General features: G+C 40.0%; 2 protein-coding genes across 3 annotated transcripts; one reads left to right on the forward strand and one right to left on the reverse strand.

The window, feature by feature from the left end:
- Positions 1-197: 197 nt before the first annotated feature.
- On the reverse strand, positions 198-8,794 carry LOC311488518 (uncharacterized protein). 2 transcript variants are annotated; one of them, XM_084545275.1, is made up of 8 exons: positions 8,369-8,794; positions 8,082-8,154; positions 4,903-5,005; positions 4,089-4,390; positions 3,122-4,046; positions 1,891-1,954; positions 684-808; positions 198-527 (listed from the first exon to the last, which is right to left on the reverse strand). In XM_084545275.1, exons 2-8 carry the CDS (start codon positions 8,124-8,126, stop codon positions 496-498), a joined length of 1,596 nt encoding a protein of 531 aa, XP_084401401.1. In that variant the 5' UTR covers positions 8,127-8,154; positions 8,369-8,794; the 3' UTR covers positions 198-495. The 2 variants fall into 2 exon arrangements, with proteins under 2 accessions (XP_084401401.1, XP_084401400.1); XM_084545274.1 differs by having other exon boundaries at positions 3,122-4,390.
- Positions 8,795-10,655: 1,861 nt separating this feature from the next.
- On the forward strand, positions 10,656-21,027 carry wdr4 (WD repeat domain 4). The gene is made up of 11 exons (XM_084545547.1): positions 10,656-10,806; positions 12,670-12,735; positions 12,817-12,963; positions 13,070-13,226; positions 13,443-13,555; positions 13,671-13,731; positions 14,100-14,204; positions 15,258-15,322; positions 16,996-17,182; positions 18,858-18,927; positions 20,111-21,027. The coding sequence occupies exons 1-11, from the start codon at positions 10,724-10,726 to the stop codon at positions 20,299-20,301; spliced, it is 1,245 nt and encodes a 414-aa protein (XP_084401673.1). The 5' UTR covers positions 10,656-10,723; the 3' UTR covers positions 20,302-21,027.
- The last annotated feature ends 1,146 nt before the right edge of the window (positions 21,028-22,173 follow it).

The following is a 22,173-nucleotide window of genomic DNA, read 5'->3' on the forward strand; positions in this document are numbered from 1 at the left end:
GCACCAGGATGCACTATGTGAAGACGGCATGCTGATAACAGAGTTTGATGCTTTGGTCAATGGTCTGCTGGGAGACCTTAGGTCCTGGCCCTTTCATTTAAACACCATTTCCACCATTTCCACCTTTCTACTCCTGAATCCTCACTCCAGTGTAACATAATACTGTGATTTGAAAGGCCACAAGGAAAAGAGTGAAAAAGGTTTAGACACAGAAATTTATTTATTTTTTTCCCCTCCGCACACACACGCACACACACACTGCAGCGGAGCATTGACCAGTCTACACAAAGCTTAATTCACAGCTTGTTATTCACTCCATCTACCAAAAATATACTTCTAATGCTTTAGCTTCTATTCCCATAAAAAAAAGAGAAACTGCTTTCTCTTCAGACAAAGCAAGAGGTAAGGATTTGTTGCAACTCCAACATTAAGGTAATGTTCCACGATGGACCACAGATGTAAAAGAAAATGGGGAGAGTGGGTAAGAGCTGACGTTCACTTCTGGGAACCTTCGTCCAGGTTGGGCTCTAAACACACAAAGTACAGTTGTCAAGTTGTTAAAATAAAATACTCAGTACAATTAAAATAAAACAACTCAGTTCCAGCAAGAACAGCACTGTGTACATCAAATACAGTTGTTCAAATACTGTTGACAGCAGACAGCAGTTTATAACTTAACTCACCTGTGAACTTGAACTCAGGGAAAGATGTGAGGTCTCCACCACCGTAGAGTCTTTGAAGTTTTGCAATCTCCTCTGCCAAAGCCTTCTCATAGTCTGAACCTGCATCAACTAGCTCCCCAGTAGCCCTACGAGAGGATGACATAGATCCACTATCAGCAATGCAGCAGTTCATTGACCACACCTGAAACAATTTTTATAAGAGTTGATAATTACTGCACCAACTAGGTGTTTTAGGATACCGGGCCTTTTTTTTTCTTTTTTTTTTTTAAAGAAAGCATACATTGAAGACCTGAAATATTTACATTTTCAGAAGGAAGGAACACACAACCCCAATTCATGCAACATTTGTCAGTGATCACAAAATGAGATGAGATGTTTCTTACAGCCACAGACTTGTTTCACTTTTTTTTTTTTGGTAAAATAGGTAGACCTTCCGTTATGGATACAAATATGAATCTTTCTATATCTCTATACATCTATAACTTCTCACACTGTATAAGCAGGCCCAACTTCTGGCTCACCCTCAAAAAAGGAAACTGGTGCTGTAGGCATATTTTCAATTGGATCATTGCTCAGTACAGAGGTCTGGTCACGTACGGGGTTAATATAGCCAGTCTTATTTAGGATTTAAAATCTGGATGATTATGTCCGTACTCTCTCCCTAACCAAATTCTCATCCACATCCTTTAGCAAACAAGCTCACAGGAAGCTGCTGCACCACAGTCACAGTTTCCATGAATGCAAAAAGACTGACCAGGGCTACACTGTAGAAAGCACAGATCTGGGTCACTACATTCAGATGCAACCACCCACCAGAGGCCCCGGTCTGGGCAGAATTTTGTCTGCCCCGTCTGCTAATCACAGGATGCACACTGCCCCCAGAGAGACCACTTTAGGCAATATCCATTTCAGTAGTTGCAACAAGTCATCAGGCAAATGTTGATAAATCTCTGTGCACATATCAACCACGGTTCAATAAATATAACTGGCTGATGACAACAATGAAAATCACACTAACACCAATAATAGTACAGCAAGCAACACTGAGAAAATGTGATAAAAGTGAGGATTCCATAGCCAAAGGGCCTGCTGGGAAGCCATCAGACACACACAGTGTGTTACATAAACCTCAGCAAGTTTTGGTGCAGCTAAACCCAATGAGATAATGAACAAATAAACCTGTATGGCGGGAGGTATTGACACTTACTGGCTTTTTGTGGAGTACTGGCGTATGGAGTCCAAGAAGAGCTTCTGTATTGGGTCCATTTGAGCTGAGAGAGATGGCCAGAAAGAAAAATGATTTCTCTTCACTGAAAAGTTCTACATAAGTCAAAAATCATGCATCTGGATCGCATCAGTCCACCAGTCAACAGAGAACAATGGTAACCTTCATGCACAAAACAGCACCTTGGAGTGGTAGACAATAGGAAAGAACATGTGAAGGTCAGGCAGGTTAACAAGTCAAAAGGTTTCTGTGATAGGGCATGCTAGACCTAAAACACTCTAGTTGGAAAGCAGCCTAATTAAAATCACATATACCTTTGTACAGACATTTAACAGTTAAGTCCAAAGAACCAATTTAGATTTTAAACTTCAACTTATGCTTAACACACAGCAACCAGGGTACAGTCACCAAGTATGTTCACCATGAAAGAAAGAGGAAGGACAGTTTACATTTACACTTTGTCCCTTAACAAAATAATAAAAAAGGACAGATGGCAACTTTTTAAAACAAAAGCATGTGACTCCCAAATAAGTGTGTTGAGGTAGGTTAAAAAGTACAGTTTAATGAGACCACCACATATAACAGAGAAATGGGCAGAGAATGAATTATGATGTTGAAACTTGTTATCAAAGAAGGCTGCCAAGAGGATAGAAAAAAAATAACTAGTAAAGCGTGTGTGATCTTCCCTAACATAAATGTTATGTGTAAAAAGTAGCAAAATTAATGAGTGAACTGAAAGAAATTATTGAAAAGAAATGCAGCTAGCTGCATTAGTAATAAGTAAAAGAAATAACTGGAGAAAAGGAAACGTGCCTGGAAATGAAGCAACTACAAATATTTAGCCAACATGCCGTGATGCTATCACATGCATTAAGTAGATAGATAAAGCCTCAGAGACAAATAGCAGAAGCAGTTGAACTAAAACTGAATGAAATATGACTAGCCCCTGTGGGGCAGTGTGGTGGAAATGGTAAGAAGGGAAGTGTTATTGACAAAAGAAAAAGGGATCGTTAGGAACAAGCTGCTTGAGGATAGAACAAAAGTGTTTTTGTTATGTCAGTTAACCTTACAGTTTATCTTTACATTCATAACGAATTACTGTAATACTTAAGCTTTGTATGAATTAGGACGGAAAGGACTATTGATAGACTGCAGGCTCCACAGAGGAAAGGAGAAGGATTGTGGGGGAGGAGGAGGAGGTTATAGTGTGTACCCTCAGATGGTTCAACCGGTTCAGCTGGGGCCTCCACCTGTAGCTCCTGCCCTGCAGCTTCAGCCACAGGCTCTGGAGTGGCTTCTACGGGGGCAGCTTCAGCCACAAGCTCAGGGGTAGCTTCTACGGGGGCAGCTTCAGCCACAAACTCGGGGGCTGCATCCACTGGGGAAGCTTCAGCCACAGGCTCGGGGACTGCTTCTATGGGGGCAGCTTCAGCCACAGGCTCGGGGGCTGCTTCTATGGGGGCAGCTTCAGTCACCGGCTCGGGGGTTACTTCCACAGGGGCAGCTTCAGCCTCTGGCTCAGCTTCCACAGGGGCAGCTTCAACCACAGGCTCTGGGATTGCTTCTACGGGGGCAGCTTCAGCCACAGGCTCGGGGGTTGCTTCCACAGCGGCAACTTCAGCCACTGGCTCAGCTTCCACAGGGGCAGCTTCAACCACAGGCTCTGGGATTGCTTCTACAGAGGCAGCTTCAACAACAGGCTCAGGGATTGCTTCTACAGGGGCAGCTTCAGCCACAGGCTCAGGGGTTGCTTCTACAGGGGCAGCTTCAGCCACAGGCTCAGGGGTTGCTTCGACTGGGGCAGCTTCAGCCACAGGCACAGCAGCAGCTTCTACTGGGGCAGCTTCAGCCACAGGCACAGCAGCGGCTTCTACTGGGACAACTTCAGCTACAGTCTCTGGGGTTGCATCTACATGGGCAGCTTCAGCCACAGGTTCGGGGGAGGCTTCTACAGGGGCTTCAGCTAGAACAACTTCAGGAACTGCAGTGGGAGTTTCTGCTGCAGGGACAACAACTTCAGGTGGTAGAGAACTGGCAGCTTCAACTACAGAAGCAGCAGCAGCAGCTTCAATAACAGCTTCAACCACAGGGACAGCTTCAGCAACAGCCTCAATCACAGGGACAGCTTCAGCAACAGCCTCAATCACAGGGACAGCTTCAGCAACAGCCTCAGCAACAGCCTCAACCACCACTGCAGCATCAGCGGCAAGTGTAGCTTCAACAGGTGGCACAGCTTCGGTGAAAACTTCAGCCACAGGTGAAGCTTCCACTGGTTGTGCAATTTCAGTGGGAGTGGCCTCAACCGGAGGGGTGTTTACCATGGCCTCAGGTGCAACAGTTGGGGGTGTGGGCTCCGTGGCAGGTACAGCAGCTGCTGCTGCTGCCGCTGCTGCTGCTGCAGGAACATGTTTCTTGGGAAACTCATACGGCTTGTGCTGAACAAGTTTCTCTATATCGAAGTATGTTTTAGGCTCTTTTTTGTCTAGGATGAAGGAGGAGGGCAAGCAGACAGAATGCATTATTTATTTTAATTATTATTATTATTTTAAACACGTGTAAACTGTATGGAAATGGGAAATTGGCACATTTAACAAAATACTAGATTTGACACAGAAGACATCTTGAAGATGCATGTTTTGATACAAGATACAAGACTGTCACAAGTACTGGTTTACTTTAACGTTAACAAACACAGCAAAAAAAATCATAAGGCTATGAGTTAGATAGAAATGGATATACAAAATGTCTTCTAGGAAAACCCTGAGAACTTTTAGCAGTACAGCAACTTGGATGTTGAGACATTTTAGAAAATTCTGAAGGGCGCAAAAACCTTTCAGTGGCACTCTATATGTTATCACATCATATTTTTAGCTTCCTTGTAAAAAGGTATGGAATCTTTCACTGTCCATGCAAACACAGTCAATGACACCTCTACCACATTTATAGTTTTTTTCAAGTGCAGATAAAGGCTGTGACAGCACCAGTGAGAAGTACCTGTGTTCTTTTTTGATGATTTCTTGGAACCTCCAGACTTTGAGCTAAAAGTAACAGCCGCGGGTGCTCTGCTTAGAATAATCCAGCTCTCAGCTTGCAAACTCTGACAACATACACAAAAACACACAAAATATTATGTTATACTCTCATTTAACAGAATATTAATAGAGGATTGCCAAAATTGAGGATACAAGTCAATGTGACAAAAATCAGTGGAGGCCAAACGTTTCCATACATTTAGGTTGAGATCATTAAAACAGATTTTTTTTAACCGCTCCACAGAGTTCATGTCAAGAAACGATATTTTTTGGAGGTCGCTGAGGACGTCTATTTTATGTATGACACTGTTATTGAAGCTAAAGTCTTCAGTTTCCTTCAGTACAGAGATAGATTCTGGTAAGAAACACAAAGACTGGATGCATCCTACAATTGTTGGCCAATTATTTCATTATACCAAAATTGTCAAGGATGTTTCCCCACTCAGCACATAAACTGTTTGCCCTCCTACCCTTAGGTAGGCGCTACAGGTGCTGCAGTCCTCCACTCCCAGACACTGGAACAGCTTTTTCCCCACAGCTGTCTCACTACTTCACTCTGCCCACTACACTGCTGAATCCATCCAGAACTTCTATCCTCCTACTACCGTTGCCTTACTGACACTTTACTGCCATTCATATAGTCATTAGTTTGTATATCCTGCTGTAACTGCCATAGTTGCTATTAACCATAGTCATATACTGTAAATATCCTGCTGCAATATCTGTACATATCCTAATGTCAGTGGTTATTGTGCACACTGGAACACAGTCTGTTTTAATTTAAATCCATATGTATATCTGTACTTACGCACATACTTCTGGTTACTTCTGGTTGAATGCTAACTGCATTTTGTTGCCTTGGCAGATTTCACAAGAACAACACAGGTGGGAGCCACCTCACTAGGGGTTATCTTATAGAGCGCCGAAGTCCCGCCCCCTCTACTTCCGGGTTATGGGACCTATCTTTCGAAAAAATATGAACGGCAGTCTATGGCGAAAGATAAATTATTTTCTGGTCCCGATCGACTTGTGCCTTGGATTATACATATGTTGTTTTTCAGAATAAAAAATGATTTTACATGTCAAGAATGTCACAGTTTGTCGCAAGATAGTTAAGTAAAACGCTATGGAAAATACGTAATTAAACGAACTACAAGTCCCGCATGCTGGCGCGTACAGAACCGACCAAAACTCCCTTGGTGTAACTACAGCTCTCGACATGACCCGATTTATAGTGATTTTCACCTCGTTTGATGCTTCTGCCTTCGTCCTGGAAGAAGACGGTAAAGCTCAACAAGGAGACAGCCATAGTTCTCTAGTTACGTACATTGTTCGAGACGAGAGATGTAGTTCACTAAGCGATCTCATACAAAACCTAATGTTGTTCAGCTTATTTACGTCAAATAATTTATCTCTTGACGTGAAAAATTATCTTTATATTCACACACATCATATGTGAAATTCATGCCACAATTCGATCGGGACCAGAAAATAATTATGATCTCTCCATAGACTGCCGTTCATATTTTTTCGAAAGATAGGTCCCATAACCCGGAAGTAGAGGGGCGGGACTTCGGCTCTCTATTCATTGGTACCAAAAAACATTTAGCTTCACTTACAAAGTGCCCCATAATAACAAACATATTTAATGAGTGGCAAGAAGCTAATTCACTTTTAGACAGAAACATTTGATTTCTCAAGATGACTCTGTTGTGGGGTAATCTCAACCTTTCAAAGCAGACAAAAACCGTTAGGACATACCCTTTTTAAAAAAAAAAAAAAAAAAAAGTTCCATGTTTTACCCTAAATCAGATTAGAAGAAACCAGAATAGACCTCTGCTCTACACAGGTCTGTCATCAGTGAAATCAGACACTGTTGATGAGGATCTATGGACTAAATGATCTAATGTGTGCAAATTGTTTTCCCTTAAGTATCAGTAAGGGGTTTGCGGTTGTTTCCTTTTAAACCATCAGTCAGCTTGTGTCCATTCTTCATTGAACAGTGTATGATGTTTAACCTGGCTAAACAATCTAACCATGAAATTGGGAAAAGATTCTAGATGCTATCAATAGAAGGGAAAAAATAAAGTGTGCCCATGCATGCACATCCACCTATGCATGACATTTGTGATACAGCAAAACAACCCACAGATACATCTCTGTTGTTTGCATATTGCCAAGATGCACTGCATATTATGTCAAAACAACTGCTGTACTCAGTGTACACAGTCAAATTCCTGGACAGTTCAGCGTCAGTCAGCGCACAGCTTCAGCTAACAGGCCTGTGTGACCGATTTCTGCTTGTCCACTGAGGCGTGCAGTTGGCCAACTTAACAGTATGTAGTATCTGCTTCAATATTTATGCTTCTTTTCACCATTAAGCAATTGTGTTAATGTTGTGTATTGTGTAGGTCTGACTCCTCAGAGAATGGACATGAGTCTTCTTAGGGTCCTGTGGTGTCTGGCAACAGAACGTTATTAGGGGGGACCTTTGGGTCCTATGGGTCGAGGGGAGGGGCCTCTGTGGACCAGCCTTGTTCCAGTGCATTCCACAGATACTAGATACTTGGGATCCAGGGAATTTGGAGGCCAGGTCAACACCTGCTGCCATCAAGGAGTGTCATTGCTATGGGGTGGGGGTGCCTGGTCTGGTCTAGGTGGGTGCTACATGTCTAAATAACATCCACATGAATGTCAGGTCCAAAGGTTTCCCAGCAGAACATTGAATTGTCACAAGATGGTTAATGGCATTTACTTGTCCTGTGGTATCAATGTTGTGGCTGATCGGTGTTTGTTATCATATCATTTTATTTTAAAGGTATGGGATCTCTCATATCCCATGCAAACATTGACAATGGCACCACATTTCTAGCCGTGTGTCTGATTTCTGCCTGTCAGGCCTGCAGTTGGCTTTACATATGACCTCCTTTTACGTTTGTACTTCTTTTTACAGTAACATCCTCACCTCCTGTTTAGAAATACCCGATTTAAACTATTTAAATGCTTTAGAGTTCAGGCTGCAGTCACTTCTGTCAGGCCTGTACACGTCGACACAGAAAACTGCCAGGACATTTCGATTTAATGCTTTTCCAACAGTAAAACAATAATAATGATGATATTTTTGTTTAACACTGCATTTACCTTGCCACGGCTCAGCCGTCCTATCCTCATCAGGGCTGCCGCCATCTTTCGTGTAGTGTGTGGTACAGCAAGCCTGCGCTCATCAACAAATACACAAACAATAAATCAAAACAACGACAGCGACGTCCGAGCATCTTCAGCCTGCATCAGTAATATTAGCGTCGCACAAAGAAACAGAGCAAAAAGATGCTGGAATAGAATATCCAACCTGATTTCATTGTGATAAAAAAAAAATAACCTAGTAGCCTACATACGTAGTTAATAAACGTAACTAGTGGTAAGCCTACTTTCTGGTAGATACAGTGATTCCTCCTCTCTTCTCGGACGGTGAGCAGTGGTCCAGAGCAGCCCTCAGCAGAACTTGGTTCGGTCCAAATCCACCAGCTTTATGTAAGGCGACAGTCAACGCCCCCTTTCAGTCAAACGCCTAGCATGTGTGGCTGTTAAAAGTGTATTGTTGGCCTCATATGTGCCTGATATTTGGCTATTTTGTCCATGCTGAACGTGTATATGTATATTTACTCTTAACTAAATACGGGATGCAGTAAGGCGGTGTAAACACTTTGGGTTGTATTTACTCTATGAATAAACGACATTTACTCTTAAATGTTATCATTTTAGTACAGTGATTCTAACGTAATGTGGTGTGGCTCCTTTGGTCCGAGCTACTCTGCTCAAAACCTTTGCTTTTTATATTATTGTCATGAAAACACGCATTCTTCCATCCTCTACAAGCACATGCAGCTCTAGTCTCTTCTTGTGTACATTCTGTACTTTCTCGAGGGGGCGTGTATCGTAAATGTTCGATGACGTCTTTTTCACGCGACCAAATATTGCCCTTTCCCTGTTTTTCCCATAATTCTCTTTAATTCTTTTATTTTTATTTACAAACAACAGGGTAAGTTAAAGCATAGTAAATAAGAGGAAGCAAAAAGATAAAAGACAATATTAATAAAAAATAAACTTAAGTTGTAGCTACGACATACATAATACAGTATAAATAATTAAGTTAAAATACGGTTTATATGTTGGTCGGTCATTATTATCAAGATTTCATAGCTTGTAGTTTTTGTGTATGTAGTATTTTGCATTTATGAGAGTTTCAGATTTTCCATATTATCCTGCAGTCAGTCCATACATTACATCGGCATGTGATCTAAGTTATCAGACACATTGTGTTTGTGTGTTGTTGTTGTTATTGTTTGAACAATAACACTGTTGTTGTTGTTGTTGTTGTTGTTTGAACAATAGCATTGTTCAAATTGAATCTTTTAAGCAGCCATTTATTGCGAGGGACATTATGTTTATAGAGGAAAACTCAAGGAGACCGTTGAAAGGGAATGGCAGACATTGTAGGAAAAAGAGGAGGCACTATTTTATTATTCAGTCTCAGGTTAAAACTACCGATTGCCTGGGAGACAAAGGGGATTTTTTTCAATTATGTAGACTGAGACTCAAATACTCTGGATTAAAACAATACTACTATATTGTGGGGAAACATCCTACAGGGTTACGTGGGTGTGGACAACCAGAAGCAGTGAAGTACGTTTTCCTGAAATGTATGTAAGACAGAGAGAAACTTCTTGCATAAGAGACTGTCAGATCTATTGTTTTGTCTTCTTCTGTTTCTTAATTGGCAATAAAAAACACACTGTCTGTTTGTAGATGTTTCTGCATGAGGCTGGGTTGTACAGTAAGATCTGGCATGTTTTCTTTCTCTAAACTTTATTGAGCATATCACAATAAAATATATACAATATATACAGCAATATATACATGTTGGCGACCTGTCCAGGGTGCACCCCCGCCTCTCGCCCGATGACAGCTGGGATAGGCTCCAGCAGACCCCCGCGACCCAGGAATAAGCATGTACAGAAGATGGATGAATGAATGAATGAATGAATATATACATGTTTTTATGTCCCCACCTCCTCCAAGAGTTTTTGTTCAAAACAAACATTATATGTTACTTACCATTTAAAGCAATAGAAAAAAAGACTTTCTTTTCCTTTCAGGCCAGACATGGTGAACATCAAATATCTAGACAAATTAAAAACTACAATAATAGGAACAATAGTTTTACAGAAGTAATTAAATACAGCAATGGATATACACATAAATACATACAAAAATACAACACAGTAAAGTAAGTTGCAGCTGAGGGGAACAGAACAAGCTCGTGTCTTGGGGGTAGCCAACAATCATTTTAATACTTTTCTTCATTAATTGCATTTCTTTTTGAAGTAGCCTAAATTCCAAAAGGGGGCGATCTGCCACATCAACATGTGTGTATGTAAAATTAGGGGATGATGATAAGGTTGGTAAAAAATAAATAAATAAATAAATAAATCCTGAATTTTGGTGTTTAAGGTTACACAAAGAAGAATATTGTTATAACAAAATAATTCTATGTTTACGGATTTGGATTTCAGGTCGCCATGTAAGGATTTCCAAATTAATTCTTTTTTCACAACTATATAAAAAAAAAAGATGTTCAGATCTGACATGTGGAGGGCAGTAAAACGAGCAGTGGCGTCAAAACTGCCAACAAATACTAGGAGAAGAAGAAGAAGGCTTCCCCCCACGTGGGCTCTTTAAAAACAGTCCATGGTAAACCAGGAATATACATATCACTGACAGTCATGACTGCTGTCGGTTTCAGTAAAGAGTGGATTATTTTCACATTTGAGAAGAAGCTCGTAGCAATTCACGCCAAAGAAGCCAGGTATGATTGACTTTAAAACGTCTGTAGCCTGTAGGTTAGGAGCTCACAGTCTGTTTGCTAGTTAGCAGTGTTGGCTAGCTGGCTTTTTGACTTATGGAGTGAAACTAGTCTCAACATGGTCACAAATGCGCGTTTCGTGATCCACAAGGGAAACAGAAGATTGACAAATACGTACAACGATTTGTGTGTGAATTTTTGTGGTCACAAAGGGGGTATTAATTCACGCACAACTACCAAGCAAATTAAACATGAGCAAAATGGTTTTACAAATGCACACATAGCAGTCTGAATAAATATTACTATCTTATGTCCTTTTTTTAATTGAAAATTCTCAAATCTGATCGTTGAACTTAACTTAACGTTTGAAAGCTCATCATTTTCGCTTTCAAACGGCTTCCTGTGTGTACGTATGTCAAGGCATGCGGATTGACAGATGCACACAGATCATTAACACAATATAGAAGCAACAGAAAATCTGAGATTCAGAATCTCAACATATCCATCTGTGTATGTTCATAAAATTCAGTTTGTGCCAAGCATTTTGCAGTTGGTATGAAATAATTACCCCAGTGACTTCAGCCACAAACCAACAAGCCGCTGCAATATGACTGTTAAACTCAGACACAGTAAAGAAGGATACTAATGCTACCAAGGTGTACTAATCCAGCCATGGGACGGTACTAGGAAAGTGTCAAAACTACAGACATCAAGACGATCCACTGAAGATCATGTCAGTCCTAAAGATATTAAAGGCTCTTCATATATGTCATCCCCCTTTTCATAACTGAATAACACTCAAAGAGATAAATGTGCTGGAATATCATCCCTGAGGAATGCACACAATTAAGACAAATGATTAAGTTTGTTTTTGTGTATGTATCGCTTACATGTGTTCCAGGGCACACCACAAACTTAGTGATGAGATTATTGAGTTGCTTAAAGAACATGAGGATGTAAATGATTCATACAAATAATCAATACTGTGGTTAAGGTAAAGGGTACTTTGTACATTTCCATGAGACTGATGTTCCTGCAGCCATGTAGGTTGATTTTATCCACTTTTAGTTCCATGGAACAGAAGAACGGCTAATTTTTTGTAAAAAGACCAAAGAAACATTGGAATGTGTAAAAGCAGACCAAGTTCAAAATACAACAGTTTGGTGTAAGTTTGCATTGCAGAAGTCTTAACCTTCATGCATCAGTTTAATTTACTATCTTCTTGAGTCATTAAGGACAAAACATGTGGCTGTGGAGAAAACAAAAACAATGGTTAGTGAGTTTATGCACCTGGCTGGAGCTTGACTGTCTGGTCATTTCATTCCTTCAACAAACAAGGATTTTTTTTTTCACAGTGTTCTGTTGTAGAATTAAAAAAAAAAATTTTTTTTTTGGAATTTCAAACTTTGTGTAGAGAGTGACTTTGTTACAAAAAATTTTGCCATTTGGGCAAATACACTCTAAACCCAACTAGCTGTGCTGGAGCTTTGTCTGAATAAAATACAAAATTAAATTGTCTTTTTTAAACATTGACATTATTAAAGCATTCATGGTTGAATTAACTTGGGTCCTGCTTGTACAGATTCAGAATTAATATATTTTCTGTAGTTCACACGATATTGTAAAGTTAATATTTTTGGGTATTGGACAGACTCAACAAGACATGTTAGAATGTCACTTTGGGCTCTGGAAAACTCTTATCAGATTCATTCCTTCTTTAGCATGGACCAAAATCTCAGGAGGCACCTGTGTTTGACGAAACTCTTTTCTTTTTATCCACTGGTTTGTGAGCAACAACTGAGATTATATACACTTACATTTTGCCATCAAGATCTAATATATCAGGTGTTGTGTGATTTATTGCAGGGAACCATTTGTGTTTGACTGCAGCACTGCGGAGAAGAAGCCAAGTACAAAGAATGACACACCCAGGTAAGTGCATGTACTGTTTAAGTCAGTAGGGAATGTACTGCAAAGGAAAACAAAACCATTGTAACTTGTCTTTGTCACCAGTGATGGTGGTGCCACAGAGGAAACGGGAAGTGACAAAGTCCTCGCCTTTGCCACCTCTCCATCTGGAAAACTGGTAGCTCTGACTGATGACACCAAGAGACTGGCTCTGTTTCACTGTTCGCCTTCGTGGCGTTGCATCAGCATCAGGTACAACTTCTGTTTGACGTTTGTCCTCTAATCACAGCAGCTTCTGTACCAATATAAGTGATGCACTGACAGATGTGTAAATAACAGCTGTTTGTGTGTTAAACAGATCAGTGGTGAGGAGGTGCACATCCCTGGTGTTCAGCCAGGCTGAGGATGAGCTGTTGGTAGCTGACAAATCAGGAGATGTCTATTCCTTCTCACTGGTGGATCTGGAGAGAGAGGGCGAGCTAAAGATGGGCCACCTGTCCATGTTGCTAGCTGTGGTAAGAAACACCAGTGCTGCCACAGCGTTACATACGTCACAGCCAGAGCAGGGAGAATATACAGTAAGGGCAGATGATGCTCAGTTAAAGTTGGCTTGTTGTGCGTTTTTTTCCCCGATAGCTCTTGTTGCCTGATTTCTGGTTCACCTTTTTCTCAGAATGTGTGTTTGCCAGAGGTGAGTGAGTGACTGATTGCCCCTCCTCTGCTGTCTCCAGACCATGTCACCAGATGACAAGTACATCATCACAGCAGATCGTGATGAGAAGATCAGAGTGAGCCACCTCAAATCTCCGCACAACATTCAGTCCTTCTGCCTGGGCCATCAGGAGTGAGTACCTTAACCTAAAGCGCTGTATGTAAGAATATAAAGAGCAGTGATTATCAACATGCTCATTTTAGTCTTGATATGTTTTTTTTTTATTGTTTTGTGTTGTTTCTTTCAGGTTCGTGAGTGCCTTGCATATCCCATCACGCCTTCCACACTGTCTGCTGTCTGGATCAGGGGTGCGTGCTGGCTTCCTCACACTACCAAATACTCTCAAACACTGAGACACAGTTATCTGGCAGCAGTGCAATGCATAATGTTACCTGATAATATCCAGAGAGATTTTAGTTAAGTCTACACAACATAAAATTACACATGTGGAACGTTAACACACATTTTCTCTGGTCTTGGACCATCATTTTCCCCACATCTTGTCACACACTGTGTTCGTGTCATCTCTATGTAGGCTACATAAAATGTCAAAATGTGATGGAAAATTATTTTCTTGGACAAAAGGTTGCTAGCATTGTATCAAAGTTCACATCATGAGCTTTCATCATGAACAATTTAGTGATTTTCAGTCTTGTTTTTTTGTGTTTTTTGCTAGGACGGGACTGTGAAGCTGTGGGAATACAAGTCTGGCCGTAAACTGCAGAGCTTGGACCTCAGTGAACTTGAAGTGACACCAAGCTCTAACACTGACAAAGACAAGGTAACCACTGTGCTTCATCCTACACCACTAAGACCAACACCATGCCCCAAGTCCGTACTACATACGTCTTCCAAGCAGTCTTGAAGGAGTTCTCAAAGGTGTTATTACTTGTTGGGTGCTTTGACTTCACTCTATGGTCCAACTCATCCCAAACTATCTCAATTGTGTTTAAGTTGGGTCACTGTGAAGGCCATGTCTTCTAATGTAGCACTCCATCACTCTCCTTCTTGGTCTAACAACCCTTGCAAAGCCTGGAGGTGTGTTTGGGGTTAGGGTTAGGGCTCTGTTGAAAAACTGGTGGTTCCACTAAGCGCAAAAAATGGATGATATGCAAATTGCTGTTGTAGCCTTACTTGTTTAGTGTGCCTGAATTTTGAAAAAATCTCCAACAGAGTCACCAGCAAGCAACTCACACCATCATACCTCCACAATACATGTAGGAACCATTGACTCATCGGCTTGATTCGGGGTGTGTCTACCACTTGACCTCTGTGAAGCATTTCAATGGGCTCTAATCTGAGGTGCTGTTAATTGGCGGTTTCTGAGGCTGTTAACTCTAATGACCTTGTCCTTTAAAGCAGAGGTAACTCTTAGTCTTCCATCCATCTGGCAGTCCTCATGAGAGTCAGTTTCATCATAGTTTTTGATGGCTTTTGTAACTGCACTTGAGGATACATGTTTAGTTTTCCAGATTGACTGACCTTTATAGTTATTACCTTTTAGTAATGATGGACTGTTGTTTCTCTTTACTTAGTTGATATGAATTTGAACAGTATTAAAAATGAACATTTTATTGGATTATATTCATTTGTCCATTTACAAATCAGTGGCTGTTTAGAAAAATATTTTCAATTCAAGTGTTTCATGTGACATTTTTCTCAAAAATATGTCCAATTAATTCAACTCGTCCTGTTCATCTTATACTGGAGCAGTCAACGAATGAAAACGGAACTCTCTTAATTTTTTTTTTCATTTATTTATATTAACCATTAAAATAAAATAAAAAATAATATCTAGTGACAACTTTCTTTCTTTCTTCATTTCATTTCCCAGAATCCAACAGTGTGCCGAATCACCAGCTCCCCTGACGGTTGCCTTGTAGCTGTGCAGTGTGAAAGGTGAGTTTAGCTCCCTTTGTCAGTCATTGGACTGGGGAATAGACAGATCAAAGGCTCTGTGCTTCACCCAATTAGTTTTCAATACTTTTACATTTCCTTTCATCCGTTCAAGAAGGTGACGTGTGTTAGACAAAGCTTGTAGACAGCCGTTTTTCTCTTTGCCGTTTTCTCTTCTGACGCAAAAAACTTAATTGCTTCCTGTTCACCACTTGTCGTGTTGAAGTAATGTGTAAATCTGGACACCAGTATAGTCTGCTGAATGGTTCAATATTATACGGTCAGTTGTTGCATCCCCAGTTTTCAATAATATGCTGCATTTTGAAAGTGGAAAATAAAGCATTTTAATTATTATTTGAGGTTGTTGCAGAACTGAAATTGGTGATAATTTAGTCCTATTTAATAGTAGTCTACAGTATCTATCATCCAGTGGCCAGCAGTTCTACATTAATGGGGTTTTGAATTTAACATTTTATTTAGAGAATCAATGGTGGAGATTTGTTTTTCATATAGTTCTGTTTTACTCATATTTAGTGTAAAATGCATCACTACATTCTTGTGGTGTGGATGTGCTTTGAGTAGTCTTAATCAGAATAACATAATCTGTCTAATGTTGTTAGAATGTAAGAGGTTCAGACAAGTATTTTCTCATCTGAATGATCTCCGTGTAAGAAGAAGGAAAGGAGAAATTGGTTTTCAGAAACAGACTGGCAGCTTGCTTTACTTGAAAAGCAGTACAGAGGCACAATTTATGTCTATACTTAAGTTCTTTCTAAGCTTTAATTAGGAGAGCAACCTGGTGTCCTGTTTCTATCAGAGATGGAAGGTACACAAGTCAGCAGGGCTATTCATATAGGGTTTCCATGGAGTCTTAAAAAGTCTAAAATTTGATAATCCCAATTTAAGGCCTTAAAAAGTCTTAAATACGAGCATATTTTGCTTATCTGCTTCTTTTGTAAGACCATTATGAATCATAATGTTCTTACAAAAGAAGCAGATATCCTTCAATGGTTTCAATGGCATCCTTTAATGTGTAAAGGACAAATTCAGAAATGCCTTCCCTCCCTTCTCTCTCTCAAGCAGATGTGTCCCTCATATGAGTGGGATTCTACTCAAGGTTTCTACCTGTTAAAAGGGAGTTTTTCCTTGCTACTGTCACCTTCGTGCTTGAATTTAAGACCCTTGGTTTTGAAAAACATCTTGAGACAGTTTGGATTGTTACTGACGCTAAATAAATAAAATTGAATTGCATTAGGCTGCAAATCCATCATAGAGAGAGCAGGAACATTAGGACTGGCCAGAGTGGTATGGAGAAGGAAAGGAACGACTCATGAGCTCAGTAATGTTAGATTTTGTGTATTTCACTGTGCTTATTGAAAATGAGAGGAGGAATTTAATCATTATTTTTTTTTTTGGTCAAGAACAGTCATAAAATGTCTGCATAAAATAAATAAATAAATGAGGATTGCAAGGACGTGTCCAGTTGCACACTTGGCTTTGTCCAATATAAAATCCATTGTTTTAACGTTTGCATGGGAGCGGCACGCCTGTTGGCCTAAAGCTAGTTTAAATGGATCGATGCATATATAATAGAACAAGGTTATTACAGTGGTTATCAGGCTGTGTACTGCATACCTTACATGTAAAGTAACCAAATATTTCCTGTGTGTTCTCAGAGTGTCCACAGTTCAGTTTTTCAGTCTGGACCAGGAGACTGAAAAGAAGTTTGTGCCACACAGCAGGCTCTCCCTGCTCCACTGTCCCCTGGATATGACCTTTGACCCGGAAGGACGGCTCTGGGTGCTGATGGACTTCAATGATGCACCGCTCCAAATCTACACGCACAGGCAAAGCTCCTGGGAGGTACAGTGTGATGCACTCATACACATTTAGATAGGGAGTTTAGTGTCTTCTGTGCATAGTCAGTTAGCATATAGCGTATGACTACAGAGTGAAGGTGTAGAAATTATGGATTTGAACAGATTTTGAACTTATAGTTTCTGACAAACTGTGAGTTCAAACTTAGTATATAGCTAGTTGTCATCAAACATTGAAAAGGTTGCTCCACCCAAATTTGTGCGTAGAGATTAGTTGTTACAAAACATTTCTTCTCAGGAACTAGCAGGTGGATCACCCGCTAATCTAATTTGATAATGCATAAAAGAGTGGGAGGTGCGGTCTGGGATGTGATTTAATGGCTTTAACCATGACAAACAAAAGTGACTTGGAACTTGCATCTTGGACTTTAACATCAACGGCTTTAGTGGAACTTGACCCTTATGACTTGATACCTTACACCGAGCCTTTAGATTAAAAAGTGACCGAGAAAAACTACTCCTCAAACTTACTCCTCATACAATTCCTTCATTAAATGCCAACCCTTGGCATTTGTGTCCTCCGCTGCATTGTGACACTGAAAAGTGAAGCAGCAATTGTTCTCCATTTTTATGCCTCTGCGATGTAGCTGTATGTTTTGTGTTGTCATTCCTACCATCCCATTCAAGTTTCAAGAATCGGCAACAACTTACTCCAGAGAAATATTTCCATGGATGGATGTTAAGATGTAACCCACTTTATTGACTGCAAATTCCTTGCTGAGTGCATGAGCCAAATATGTTTTCCAGTTTCCAAAAACTCAGTCACTTAATTGATTCTGGGCACTTTTTATAAATATGAATCCTCTTCATGGAACATAATTGAAAGAATAAAATACAACCTGGTTTGCAGCTGAATATGCCCTGTCAGCACATTTACAGAGATAAATAGATATGTCTTTTAATGTTCTTTTCTTTTTTTCTTCAAATTTATTGTAAGGCTGGGTGTCTGTGTCATATCAGCTCCATAAATTCATAAAGATCTTTCTAGTGTCTGCTGTAACGCATTACTTTATGGCTGACCATTTTCATCAGCTTAAATCTGACAAAACGCACGTTTAAATTTGCCCCTGTTGTCTCTACGGTAAAGGAACGCCCTGCTTCCTTATTATCATCTATAAAATTATAGTCATGTCAAATTCATTTTTTAGAAACTGTTGATTTGGTGCTCCAAGCACCGACTCTGGACCAGCACCTGGAGAGTATTTGTCCAGCTGAGGAATATTGCTAAGCACATTTGTACATGAAATAGAAGCTTATAATGCCCTGAGTGTGGAAAGAGTTTAAGAGCTAATCTTGAATCAGTGATGACGCCACTGATTAATGCTTAACCAGTTGATGCATTACTTAGAGTCGTGGTTGAGTAGTGGACAACCACACATTTGTAATTGCCATTGTATCCATCATCTAGCTGATTTGTTTCGGTAAATGGTCTCTTATTTATATAGCACCTTTCCACCTATTAGTACTGAAAGTGCTTTATAGTCACAATGTCACATCTACCCACTCAACCACCTCTGTATTTCTACTGAACAGTTCTGAGGCACTTGACAACAAAAGGCATATTGACTAACTTTTTGCACTTTTTCCTCATGATAATTCTTCCTGTTTGTTCTGATTCTGGCTGATTTGTGCGCTCTCCTTTTCCTCAATGCTTCTTCTAGTGTGATGCTGAGGACCCTGAACTCAAGAGAGTCACTGAAGCTTTGAGGCCACACTGGGAGACACTGGAGTGTGAGTCATCAATTACACAGACAAACTTACATGTGGCCTCTTGTTGGTGTATCTTTTATTTCCTCCCACTTCTTAAGGGAGGCAGCATGGTGTTGACACAATGCTCATTTGATGTTTTTTTTTTCCATTATTTTATACATTGTAGATTAATACTAAAGACACCTAAATGTACCACTCTGCCAGAGTTGTATTTCGTAACACTACAGTGTCATTGTGGCCATCATGTCTGACTGTGACCTTCAATGTGTGCGGAAAAGACCAACAAGTTAAAAGTAATGATTTTTTTGCAGTGTAGGAGGCTTCTTTACACACAGTAGACAAGTTGGATTTTAGAAACTGGACTGTGAACTCTTTACCAGCGTCAGTCAGTCAGTCAGTAGACAGGAACTGCCACAAAGGCAGTAATTAGTCAGGTTTTTGTACAGGGCCACATAAAAGTATTTGCACTGCTCTGAATTTTCTACATTTCTGCATAAAAATTATTCATAACATCAGCAGACAAGTAGACAAAGAGAGACAAAACAAATGAAACTGAAATTTCAGACTTGTCTATTTGTTTAAACAATAAAATAAGCCAATATTACATATATGTAGAGGGGTAAACACAGACCACAAGTTATGTATTTCCTCCATAAGATCCAGTGTTTTTAGTTATCTACATTACCTGAAATCTTTCTTTCACTTCTGCAAACAGTGCAGCTGTGATATTCCTCTATGTATGGACTCTTCCCGGGTTCTAGTTCAAATCTGAACTAACGTCAGGGTGGAGGTTAATGCCTGTATGCTTTCAGTAAATGAGAGAGACATAAAGGCTCATTGTCTTCCACAATTTATATCATGTCATGTATCAAAATGCACACACAACCAGCTGTACTGTTTATTGCTCTGAGACAGTCGTAGGTAACAGTAAGCAGCTTTTTGCATGAAATTCGAATGTTCCCCAAATTATGTCTGTGTAGATTTATATACACAGCACAGAACTGTGAATGAATCCGGAGTAGTGGCTCAAGGTGCATGTTTGTGAGAACAGATAATTAATACTCAGGATACATGTTAATACCAGGTCTGAACACGGTTTGTGTGTTTAGAAATAATTCTTTTTGTTTAATTTCTCCACAACTTGTTGATATTAAGTATGTGCTTCTTTCAACTCTCTTCCTCCTGCTATGCTCTTACACAACAGACTCCACAAGGACCAATCACCGCTTTGAGCACTTACACAAGGTGAACTTTGACAACGTAACGCCGTACCTGCAAAAGAAGCATCAGAGACTGGAGGAGCAGCAGCTGAAGAGGACGATGGCTCAGAAGACAAACGGTAGCAAGAAGGCCAAGAGGGAACAGAACAATCAAGCAGATGGCTCAGTCAAATGAGCCAACGGCTTAATTGTTCTTAGATTATTCTTTATGTTTTATGCTTTGAGTCTGTGTGCCTGGCCACATGGCCTATTTTATGTTTGGCTCCGTTGTCAGGCCAGTTTTCAAAATTAAAATATTGCAACTAAAAAAACCCTGCCTTGTGTTTCTGTCATCACTGAATTAAAATGCTGTAATGAGTGTGGTCTGTCAGACAGGAAGCTCAGTGAAGTGGTTAGCTCCACGTCCCTGAGCTTGGCAACCAGTCTGTGGGGAGCTAAGGTGTTAAAGGCCAAACTGTAATTAATGAACAACAGTTGTGTGTAGTTTCCCTTACATTTGTCCTGGTGGGAGAGAGTGGTGTGGTGGTCAAGGAGGATGGCATCATCTATTCTCAGGTTTTGGCAGTAGACCAACTGAAGCGGATCCAAGGAGCTGGGTAGTGATGAGCAAATTAAATCTCTTTATAGTCTTTCAAAGCCCTTCATTAGCATAACATTCTTCCCCTTATGTTGTCAGGACCAGCAGCCCTCCTGCACGCCACCAGGACTGTTTCCAAATTGAGGCTACACACTGTTACGCAAGTTTGTCATGTGTTCACTCAAAAGTGACTAAAAACCGTAAAGTTGGGAACACCGACTTATCAGCTCATTAATTTGTGGCGGTCAGTTCAGTAGTGGCCTTCACTGGTGCTGGAGTTCTGTCTAAAGTCCTTGATTTTCTCGTAGCCCAGCCATCCCAATCTGGACTGTGTATGCCACAGACACTCAATAGATGCTTATCATTTATTAGTTTAGTGCTTCTGTCTTGCTAGCTCCATAGCAACTAGTTCTGTCCATAAACTGTTCCCTAAACTTGGTACTTTTGGCCAGCAAATGAAATCAGCAGTACAAGATGACTGCCCCAGTTTCTACCATATTTAGTCTTCACTTCTCGCAGAGCCATCATGTTGTCCATCTTTACTGACAGCCTCTGGCTCTTTAGACACATGATTGCTCTTCATTAGCATTCCCTTTCATTTGTTATGTCAGTGATTTGATTTAAGACTGTTTATGACTCTTTATGACATCAGTGATGTCAGTCGTGGCACTGCTTATAATACAGCTGCATTTCCAGTTACAGTTGGCACAAGTCATTAAAGATAAACCATATTCAACATTACCTACTCCAACTGATAACAGCGAAAGTCTAAAAAACACCTTTCCCAAGTAGGCCTAAGTTCAGATAGATTCATCCTAAAGTATGTTGTGAGAAAATGTTTGAATGTTCATGTTGGCAGGTATGCACATTATTTAGTGGTAAATCAGTGGACTATTGAGAAAATGATGGATACATAATCAATTGAAAAAACGAATTCTTTGTATTTGTAATGGATCTTATTTGATCCATTACAAATATCATTATAAAAAAATGTTGAATAGCCATTCTTAGTTTATAGTGTGATTAAGAGACCATATTGAAATAACATAAAGAAAATGATCAAACACCAATTTGTAGTAAATGGTCTTAAAATTGCATCTATACAGTGTCTATGATGTAAATATGAAGTTTTAATACAAAATATCAATAAAAAATATTAGGATTTGTAAGGTCATTACTTTGATTAGTTATAACCAGATACATTAAGGAGTTACACAAGATTCTGCAGTTAATTCTTTTATTTTTAGTAGGAAAGAACAAAGGTCACTAAAATACTGTACAATCTGTAAAAAAACACATTTCAAACAAAAAAAAACAATGCCATTATCTAAATATTGTTCACTGTAGTAGTCTGTGCTGTACAAATGCTGACATTCCCTGAAAAGGCTTTGGATTGTCCTCGAGTCCACCAGTAGTTTGTAACGCTGTCTCAGAGCTGCTGTCTGAAACATAGACTTTCCTATGACAAAC

This window comes from Chelon labrosus (genome assembly GCF_963514085.1).
Source record: "Chelon labrosus genome assembly, chromosome: 5".
NCBI classification, from domain to species: domain Eukaryota; kingdom Metazoa; phylum Chordata; class Actinopteri; order Mugiliformes; family Mugilidae; genus Chelon; species Chelon labrosus.